General features: G+C 41.4%; 1 protein-coding gene across 2 annotated transcripts in view; it reads right to left on the bottom strand.

The window, feature by feature from the left end:
• LOC143136728 (serine protease 27-like) overlaps positions 1 to 1,483 on the bottom strand; it is a 3,755-nt gene extending 2,272 nt beyond the window's left edge. Inside the window, exons 1-2 of one of the 2 annotated variants that reach the window (XM_076297425.1) lie at positions 1,415 to 1,483; positions 1,220 to 1,320 (exon numbers count right to left, since the gene is read on the bottom strand). In XM_076297425.1, the coding sequence (XP_076153540.1) occupies positions 1,220 to 1,320; positions 1,415 to 1,466 (153 nt within the window). In that variant the 5' untranslated portion in view covers positions 1,467 to 1,483. Of the gene's footprint in view, positions 21 to 1,219; positions 1,321 to 1,414 lie in introns of those variants that run through there. The other variant, XM_076297426.1, reaches the window with a different exon arrangement.
• Positions 1,484 to 10,309: the final 8,826 nt, after the last annotated feature.

The following is a 10,309-nucleotide window of genomic DNA, read 5'->3' as shown; positions in this document are numbered from 1 at the left end:
ATGTAATAATTTTGTTGTGCAGTAAAATGTCTCATTCAGCAACAAACAAGCATTTTTGCCAACTGGTCACCTGATAAACTAGTTAGATAAAGCTAGATAAAGTTTTACGCTGTAGCCCAAATCAATGATAGATAACGTGACGACCACATACAAATAATTTTGGTAGATTTTGCAAATTTATGTGTTAAGAAGAATGTTTTCTGTTGTATAGTTTTTGTTAGGCAACATGTATTAACACATTCATTTGTGACAGAAGAAACGGGAAGTTCCCTATTACCTGTGAAAAATGCCCATCTGCATTCATGTAATGACAACAGTCAGTAGCCCACTATAACTCCTTCTCGTACTGTTTGGTCTCTTTATTGTCTTACAGATCAAGTAAAATCGTACAGTTTGCCCTCTAAGCCCAACGTGTAATAATTTTGTTGTGCAGTAAAATGTCTCATACAGCATCAAACATCTAAGCATTTTTAGCCGACTGGTCACCTGATAAAGTTTTACGCTGTAGCCCAAGTCAATGACGGATAACGTGAGGACGACCACATAGGCTACAAATAATTTCGGTAGAGTTTGCAAATGCAAATCTTTGTGTTAAGACGAACATTTTCTGTTGTATAGGTTTTGTTAGGCAACATAAATTAACACATTTTGGTCTCTTTATTGTCTTAATTGTATATTGATTTACTAATTGCAGCACAAGTCAAATTTCATTCAACATGTGTGTGTAATTTGTTTTTATAATTAAGTGTTCCACGTGCGCTAAAAAGTGCCCCCCCCCCCTGAGCACCTGCCCCCCAAAATGTCTGTGCACGCCACTGAAGATAGTTTTGACTACAAAAAATGTTTTGTAGCCATTATGCAAAAAATAACTCAATGGTGTGTAGCTATACAGTAGCTCAGATACACTGGTATCCCTTCCTAAACACACACACGCACACAGACATACACAAACACAATTGGTCATTCCATCACACACACACACCGCTCCATTACTGGCCTTAAAAGGACATAAAAAAAAACTAAAATAATATTTGGAGCCATTATGCAAGAAATAACTCAATGGTGTATAACTATAGCTGATATACACGCACATATACACATGCATACACTCGTACTCATTCCTAAACAAACACACACACACACACACAGTTGGCCATTTTCTCTCGCTCTCTTTCTCACACACACACACACACACACACACACACACACACACACACACCATTCCATTAGTGGTCTGAAGGTACACCATCCAGGGCCATTGTCCAGGGGGTGCATCCTCTCCCCCAACTATAGAGCTCCGGGAGTTGAGATGTGGCAAGCCTGCAGACAAACATACTGCATTACACACACACACACACACACACACACACACACACACACACACACACACACACACACACACACAGCATCTCACCTGTAGCTGTGCTGAGCAGCAGGGTCACACAGAGACAGACCTTGAGTCTCATGTCTGCAGTCTGCTGGATCCCCCCAGAGCATAGGTGTTATATATGCGATTACCAAAACCCACGCACATTCATGATTCCCATATACAATATGTACACACACACACACACACACAACTGCACATGCACACACACACGCACACACACACACACACACACACACACATAAACACACACACACACACACACACACACACACACACACACACACACACACACACTGTCCCTCATCAGAAAGTTGAGATTTATACAAATGCATGCACATAGATGCATATCCATGCACATAGGCACAGACCTATTTCTTAAAAACATCACCCTTTGTAATGTTGCATAATTATTAATCTCTTAACTGCTTCAGATAGAATAATATAAGAGATGTGTGTGTCAAAGACAAAAGTGGGGAGCCTTTAAAACCACATATCTCTCTCTGACATATCCCTCATCAGACGGTTGAGTTATATACAAATGCATGCATACTGTATAAATGCACATGCATGCACATACATGTAGGCACTGACCTATTTCCTAAAAACATGACCCTTTGTAATGTTGCATCTTGCAGAATCTCTTAATTGCTTCAGATAGAACAAGTTAAGAAATTTGTGTGTCAAAGACAACAGTGTGTCAAAGCTGACTTGTGGAGTCTTTAAAACCACATATCTCTCTCTGTCTGACATCTGTCTTGTTTCGGTTCTCACTAAAATAACTGACCACATTACCCCAATTCTCTTGCACTGTCTTCCAGTAAGTCACAGAACTAACTTTAAAGTGCTACTACTTGTTTATAAAACACTAAATGGAGCAGGACCTTTTTACCTATCAGACATGTTTCAGCAGTACACAACATCTAGACTTCTCAGGTTTCAGGAGAAGAACCAGTTAGTAAAACCTGCTATTAGAACTAAACATGGTGAATCAGCTTTTAGCTGCTATGCAGTTCAGCTCTGGAACCGACTTTCAAATGACATCAAATAGGCCCCAACTGAAGCCAAATCTAGACTTAAGACCAAACTGTTCTCAGAAGCCTTCTGCTAACTGACCAAATGTAGTTCCTGTAAAATTCTGAATCTGTTGTTGAATTATTCTACTATATTTGTTATGTTTTCCTTTTAATTATTCTTTAATTATATCATACTTTGCTTTTTAAACTATTCTTTAACTATTAACCTTTTATGCTTTTATTTGCTATTACTCTTTGCTTTTGTTTCTGTAAAGCACGTTGGATACCCCTGTGTATGAAATACGCTATATAAATAAACTTCAATTACTTGACTTGTATGTGTGTGTAAGTGTGCGTGGGTTTGCATGTGTGCGTTTGAGTATGAGGGTGTGGGATATTGCATATGTGTTTGTGTGTCTGTATGTGTGTGTGTGTGTGTGTGTGTGTCTGCATGTGTGTCTGCATGTGTGCAGGGTTTGCATATATGTTACTGTAGCAGGGTAAGCAGGTCCTGCTCTCTGTTGTCTGTCTCTCACTAATTACCATGATTGACAGACCCGCCCAGTCATTAGCCTTTCAATGATATATTGGCAGGCAGGTGCTTCCTGTGAGAGCACTCCTGCCTTTTCCCCTTCCGGGGACCTGATCATGGTGTTGCAGTGAAATGCACTGGTTTGGCTGACTGGTTGGCATCCTGATGGGCTGCTGTACAGCCAAGTGGCGTCAAGTGGGCGACGTGATTTGTTCAGTTTGGACAGGGCTGGTCCCTCATAGGATTTTATTCTGTGTGGCTTGAAGGTAAGCTCCTTCACTCTGATGCTCACCTACTCGCCGGTTTTTATCAAATAGTTAAAAGGAGTAACTATAATATTTCTATTTTTATAGAGACAGCACATTTGATCATTGAAGATTGGCCACCTGGTGCATTACCTGCCATCACCAACGGGCTGCTGTTTTGTCTCTGGATGTTATTTTCTTTTGTGCAACTGTTGTATTTTGTGTTATTTGTTTGTCCCAGTTCAGTACCACTAGAAACATGGGGGCTTGACTGGTGGTCACAGTCTTTAGTTTCACCTGGTGTGCCTGACGTGAATTTTCGTCACTTGTTGCAGTGTGAGTTGTGTTGAAGTGTCATAACTTATATGCAGTGCAGTGTAAATTGTGTGCACGATAGCTCTGTCTCTCTCCCTCTGCTGTTCCACCAGTGATCAAGCCCCTGTCCTGTGTATTGTTTTTATGTCAAATTCTGTAGCTCCATTTGTATAATAAATAGATATATTTTTATAAAAACACGTCTCTGTCTAGCATGTGACGAACCTGTGTTGCCAATTAGCAAGGGTGTGTGTGAATTGGTGACTAATTTCCTAGTGGTGACAAACACCCTAGGTGGCGTAGTCTGCTACTACTTTCCCCTTTTGAATCTGCCACATTACCATCTTTGCAGTAAGGGTTAGATTCAGTTAAAGGGGTGATTGGATGAACAGAGTTTACCTTGTTCTGTGATGCTAACACAGAAAGTATGGTCAGTCCAGTCCAAGTAATGCTCAGATGTTATTTCACAACCCTGCAATTAGGCTGGAGAATGAAACGATCCATTTTGGCAGATTTAGCGCCCCCTCATAGTTTTCTTGACATCCACATAAATAATTAATTAATTACCTTGCAGCCAATGACTTCATTTCAAGATCTGCTTATATGCTCCAAAGTTTAGCCTACTGTAGCAAATCAATAGCCCCATGGCAACTCACATGGAGTCATGTATGATTGAGCCAGAATTGGAGAAGGGATCAAATACTAAGGAAGGACCAGTGCCCCAAAGATTAGAATTAAATGTGTTTGACTGTCAAGTATCCTATTGTTCCTTAGTAGGCCAAGGTTTCTCTACGGACACTTCATCCTAGGCACAAATCACAACCCCCAAACATTCACTACCCCAAACATTCACTACCTGTCGCTCTAAGGGACCGTTCGGTATTTATGGAATGAACCACCGGAGGAAAATAGGGGAGGGTCATGTCTTTTTATTCTTTGTTGAGGGGAGGGTCACCCAACTTTTTTTAGTCTAGGAGGGAGGGTTACCCAACTTTTGTATTCATGAAAACACCAAAATTTGTGCTGTCGCCCAGGGCCTCTGATGGATCTTGCACCTGGCCAAAGATGACATTAAGCGTTTATTCTTCATTAACGCCTAGCCTAAGCAAAAAGCTTAACGTAGCTTACTGTCCTAAAACAACGATCAGTTATCACCAAATGTCTCTCATATTGTTCCTCATAATTACTAAGAACCTTCAAAAATTTTTGCATGAAGTCATATTCGGCCTATGAACTTTACCAGGCCCGTCGCTAGAAGGCAAGCAAACCAAGCAATTGCTTGGGGCCCCGAGCTGGCCAGGGGCCCCAAGACAACGACTGGTAAAGAATAAAATGCAACGACAAACTGTGAGCGCCCCTTTGATAGTCAGTGAAGTGCAAGGACACTGTTACCGGCAATACCGGGATCCCCCTCAAGGGGGCCCCTCTCAGTAGCCGCTGACAGCAGCCAGCCAGCCAGCCAGGTTTGTGATCTCTGCTGCCGCGAAAATATAAAACAGGCAGTCATAATGAAGCGGAGTTATGCGTCAGCCAGATCAGCCAGAAAAGAAAGAAGAGAAAGGAAGAGGATGACAAGAAAAAACAAGATAGTGGTAAGTAATAAATTACACTGGATAAAATAGCTCTACTTATAATGGTGTAATGTCGCAGCAGGAAGGCTAGCCTAGCAAAAAAGGTTTATGTTAACTACCTGCCTGACGGCCCATGCTGCTTGTAACAAACTAGAACAGTTAGCGCAAGTTTTTTTCCGAACGGACGGAATATGGTTACATACAGTAATATGTTTATTAACGGGATAAGGAAGACGCAGATCTGTTCCAGAATCACTGTTTATCGTATTTGATGACATAACATTGCTATAGCTTTGTAGTAGGTTTTGATGAAAGTGGCATAGCTTCTCTGCTATACTAACTATTCGACCGTGATAATCTATTTACCAAATGGGGGTTAGGAAAACCACACGATAAATTCCGTGCATCAAAGCAGACTGGACGCCAGCTGTTTACTGTCTTTAAAGCACCAGGTGCGTCTGTCTAATTCTCAAACAGCAGAATGCTTAAATGCTATGTTAAGCTACAAGTAGGCCTAGGTTAATGTATAACATTAGCTTGGGATGTTTTTACAGTAAGCATTGGTAGTTGTGAAAGCAGCTGCATCCCTTCTAAATATCAAAATATGGAAATGCTAACATATCTTTTCTTTCTCCCTCAAGGTGCTTTGCTTAAATTTCTCAGCCCTCAGGCTCTTCCTAAGGATACCTCCACTGATGAAGGTAGAGTGAATTTCTCTCACTGAGCTGAGCTGTTAATGACCTTTTCCAATATGCTAACAGTGAAATGGTCAAACGTACTTCACAGGTAATTTCAGTTTTTTTTTTCAATTATCTTCCCAGGTACACCATCAACTTCATCCTCCATTCATGAGGAAGGAGCTGACATTGGATTTTATGGTATGGTGGCGTTTTTGCAAATGTTCAAAATGTTCAAAACTAATGCACAGTATATATATATGCAACAGCAGTATTTGCACTATCAACATTTTTTATTTATATGCTGTGGTTCCTGTAGGCTTAGCGTGCGGTGGTGGTGGGGGGGCCTCCATGTCGATTTTGCTTGGGGCCCCCAAATTCCTTGAAACGGCCCTGAACTTTACGCTACCTGACGTGACAGGATGTTTCTTCAATCTCCTTCGCTGAGGCTATAGAAAAGGCTTAACGTCCCAAAACAACGATCAATGATCAAATTCCTCCAAATGATCTAATTGCTCCTCTTAACCATCTATAAAAATCTAGCCCGACGTTTTTTTCTTTTTGAGCACATCCGAAGACATAGCCTAGGCTACGCACTGGACCAATAATTCCAAAGGGGATACTAGCCTACACTTAAAACGTACAAAGATTGAACGAACCTTCCCGAAAATTGAAATTGAGATCAGTAACTGGCATCGGGTGAACGAAGCTTTTCTATGTCAATGTCAATGTCATTTATTTGTCCAATGGTAGCCTACAGACCAGTGTCCATAGTGCACAATGTATCAATAGTTTGAATGTCATGTGTGTTTCCAGTGGCGCAAAAAGTGGGTATGCGCTATATGCGGCGCATAGGGGCGCAGCACCATGGGGGCACCAAAGCAATGGTAAAAATAATAATAATAATAAGAAGATATTTGGTATATTCTATATGTAGCTACTGTTGTACGCTTCTAAATCATTTCTGCATTTCCTCAATGTTAAAGGAACCATATGTAAGATTGTGGCCAAAACTGGTACTGCAATCACTTTCAAATTACTGTAGAGCGGTGTATCCCCTCCCCCTCCCCTCTGACTGGCAGAGCTGGCAACCCGGATGCCGAAACACTACTGACTTCGTGATTAGTACATAGGTGGAGGGTGGCGCATCAGGCCAAAACACAACATGACATGACAAAACACAACATCAACATCAGTTGAGGGCTGCAACCACTTTTTAAAATGACAATATTGCTGGACTGCTGTTGTCAGTGATATAAGTATTTGAAATGAACATGATTTCTTATTGTCTAGTGACATGCCAGGGCCATTTCATGATTAATTGAAATACATTTCTTACATACGGTTCCGTTAAATAACATTTTAGAGGACTAACAGGCTAGAGTAGGCGCCCTATTTCATAAGATTCTATCATAGAATTTTGACATAGAAAAGGGAGTGGGGGCGCCGTGAGCGCTGAGTGAGCAGGTACGAGTAGTGAGTTTTCGTCTATGGAAAAAGATGGATACAGCAAAAAAAGCTGTCGAGGGCTAAACATAGAAAAAGAAAGAGGGAAAATGAGATGGCATGTCAAGGGATGTGACAGTAGTTAAATAAGTGGATGGTGAAAAGCAACAGGTAGGATTTAAAGTGTGACGTCTGTGCTTGGAGGCTTGCAAATATTCATGTTAACAGACTAACTAGCATTTGCTAAGCATATGTCGATTGAAACATAACCTATTCCATTAAGATAGCTAGATGGCTACCATGCTCATTCTGAACTTTTAATGGCAAACTGCAAATATAAATGTCACGTTAGCAACAACTCATTACATGTTTCCATTTCCTAACAATCCTAATATTAATAGCTTAATATTGTGCTGATAATATGGCAAACAAAGGCTAGAGTTGGATCAGCCTTATCCTTTGTGAGCAACAGCTGGCAAAAGGACATTATAAGAACCGTTTAGACTCTCTTATAGTGGCAATGCACCACTTAACAATACTTCAAGTTCAAATTGGCAGAATTTCTTAAAAAATAATAATTTACACTAATAGTGTAAATTATTGGCCTTTTGTTTTACTTTAGTTGTTTGTGTTTTTTTTTTTGGGGGGGCACCAATTTGCTGTTGCATACTGTACCCCTCAAAAAATGGGTAGCTGCGCCCCTGCTCTTTACACTTATTTGTTACCGTTTCGTCGTTACTTTTGCTGGACAGTGGATGGTTTCAGTGGTTCATCAACACATGAACTCTATTGGCTATAACCGCACTATGTTTGCCAGATCGGGTTGATGTTTCTGATGAATGGAGGGCATGATTTTGAAGTTACACATTCTGTAAAGTGCCATGAGACATGTGTAATGTTTTGGCCCTCTATAAGTGAAATTAAATTGAAAATTGAAATTCAAGATTCACAGCGCACTGATCCTGTTCCCTTTAGTAGTACAGTGATTCAAGTAGTTGGAAGCCACTGAAAATAGAGTGTATTGAATTCAACACCGCAGTGGCTGTTATTGACAAATTTCTGGGGTCTGGAAGCCAGCAGGAAATCTCATTCAAGTCAATGGAGCGTTCTACTAGCATTGTGAAGAGCCGTATAATAAGTTATCTTAATGAAGTGTAAGTAGATTGGGAACAAAATAGAACATTCAAGCATTGTTTTTGTTTTTCTTGTTGAATGGGTCTATACCAGCAGGAGTTGATTGATGACATTTTTTGGCCTAGCATCTTGGTACCTGCCGACCTTGCAGCGAGCAGCCATGCTTTACTGATCACAAACATTGACCACCTCAAAAAGTGCTAAAAGTGATCAATTATTGGCTCTGAGGATGGAAAAAAACACTTGCTCTCTGGACTTCTGCCTACAGTGCAGCAGAACTGGGGAAGGTCAATAATTTGATTAGGCGCTGACTGAGGCTGTCGTGATGACTTGGAGCTGAGAGAGGGAGAAAGAGAAAGATAGAGGGGGGGAAGAGATAGAGAGAAAAGAAATTGAAGAAAGAGAGAGAAAATTAGTAAGAGAGACAGTAGATAGAGAAGAAAGAGAATGAAAGAGAAAAAAGAAAGAGAAGAAAAAAAAGAGACACTCACTGTCTAACAGCAAGGCCCTCTCATCTGCCTCTCCCATCGCCACTGACGTCCTGTTGGCTCACATCAGCGCCTCTACCCTTGAGCACGACATGCTGGGTAATTGTCACAGGGATGTTCTGCAGCTGGAAAATCGAGGGTTTTCAGGCTCTCATGTCGTCTCATCTCGTCTCGTCTACTCTTCTTCTTTTGTCGCTTCTCCTCCTCTGCCAGGCAAAGGTAATTTTGTCATACAAGTCCCCGTCCTGATAGGAGATAAAGAAAAGATGAAAGGGGAAAGGGATGTGTGAGGAGGAGGAGGAAGAGGAAGGGGGGGGGGGGGGGGGGGGGGTTTGTGTATTCGTGAAGATGGTTCAGGAAGTGGGAAGTTAGCAGACGTCTCTAAACAAAGTGCGGCCAATCAGATAGGGAACTCCCTTTTCCTCTGCAAATTACCCCAGACAGCCACCTGCCAGAGCAGGGAAATCTACTGGGCTTCTATGATCTTAGGGCAGTTTATTTGAAGGATGTCCAATGTCCAATTTCCCCCCCCACTGTCATGTGAAAGCATTCCAGGGATCACTGGCCTTTTGGGATCAGCTGCTTTCATAACGATTTTCTTCATAGGTGAACTAGAACATCTCTAAATTAATGTGTCTGGCTTTTGATGAATGGAAATCTTATGCACGGTATTGACAGCTTGATTGATTCATTGCCATTCCTTGAATGACAAACAAGGCATTTTTGTCTTTGCCATTGTTTTTTTAAAGCAACACCAAAGAGTTTTTTGTATCTTAATATAATGTTTCCAAAATCGTTTCAGTGGTTCATCAACACAACAGGGTGAACGACACTTCTGCATTCGCTTCGCGGCCCTCTATTGGCTATAACCGCACTATGTTTGCCAGATCGGGTTGATGTTTCTGATGAATGGACGGCATGATTTTGAAGTTACACATTCTGTAAAGTGCCTTGAGACATGTGTAATGTTTTGGCCCTCTATAAGTGAAATTAAATTGAAAATTGAAATTGAAGATTCACAGCGCACTGACCCTGTTCCCTTTAGTAGTACAGTGATTCAAGTAGTTGGAAGCTACTGAAAATAGAGTGTATTGAATTCAACACCGCAGTGGCTGTTATTGACAAATTTCTGGGGTCTGGAAGCCAGCAGGAGCCTCAATGTTATATGAGCCTCATTGCTCGACTATAAATAACACATGCAAATTGTGAATCTGAGCAAAGAGCACTGTTGGGGGCAACAGGAGACGACCGCCTCAAGTGCTCTTATCGACAGCCTAATCTATTTCGAAGGGAACTTAATGCCACCCAAAGAATAGCTGGGAGACACAGGTCTGACAGTGCTCACTGGAGGTAGATAATAATAGGGCCTTAACAGATTAACTCAGAGTGATTTGTTGCCCTGGCCAGGCGAGGTAGACACCGGCGGAAATGGAAACGGGTGTCGGCTGGGGTGATGAATGGGGGGTGATTCGTTTGCATGCATAATTGCAATTATCCC

Source organism: Alosa pseudoharengus, unplaced genomic scaffold (assembly GCF_046254945.1).
Source record: "Alosa pseudoharengus isolate Yale_2024_CS ecotype anadromous, Long Island Sound unplaced genomic scaffold, YU_APseudo_1.1 YU_APseudo_1.1_scf_20, whole genome shotgun sequence".
Taxonomy (NCBI): Eukaryota; Metazoa; Chordata; class Actinopteri; order Clupeiformes; family Clupeidae; genus Alosa; species Alosa pseudoharengus.
The sequence above is the reverse complement of the archived record's forward strand: the minus strand, read 5'-3'. Positions and strand labels throughout refer to the sequence as shown.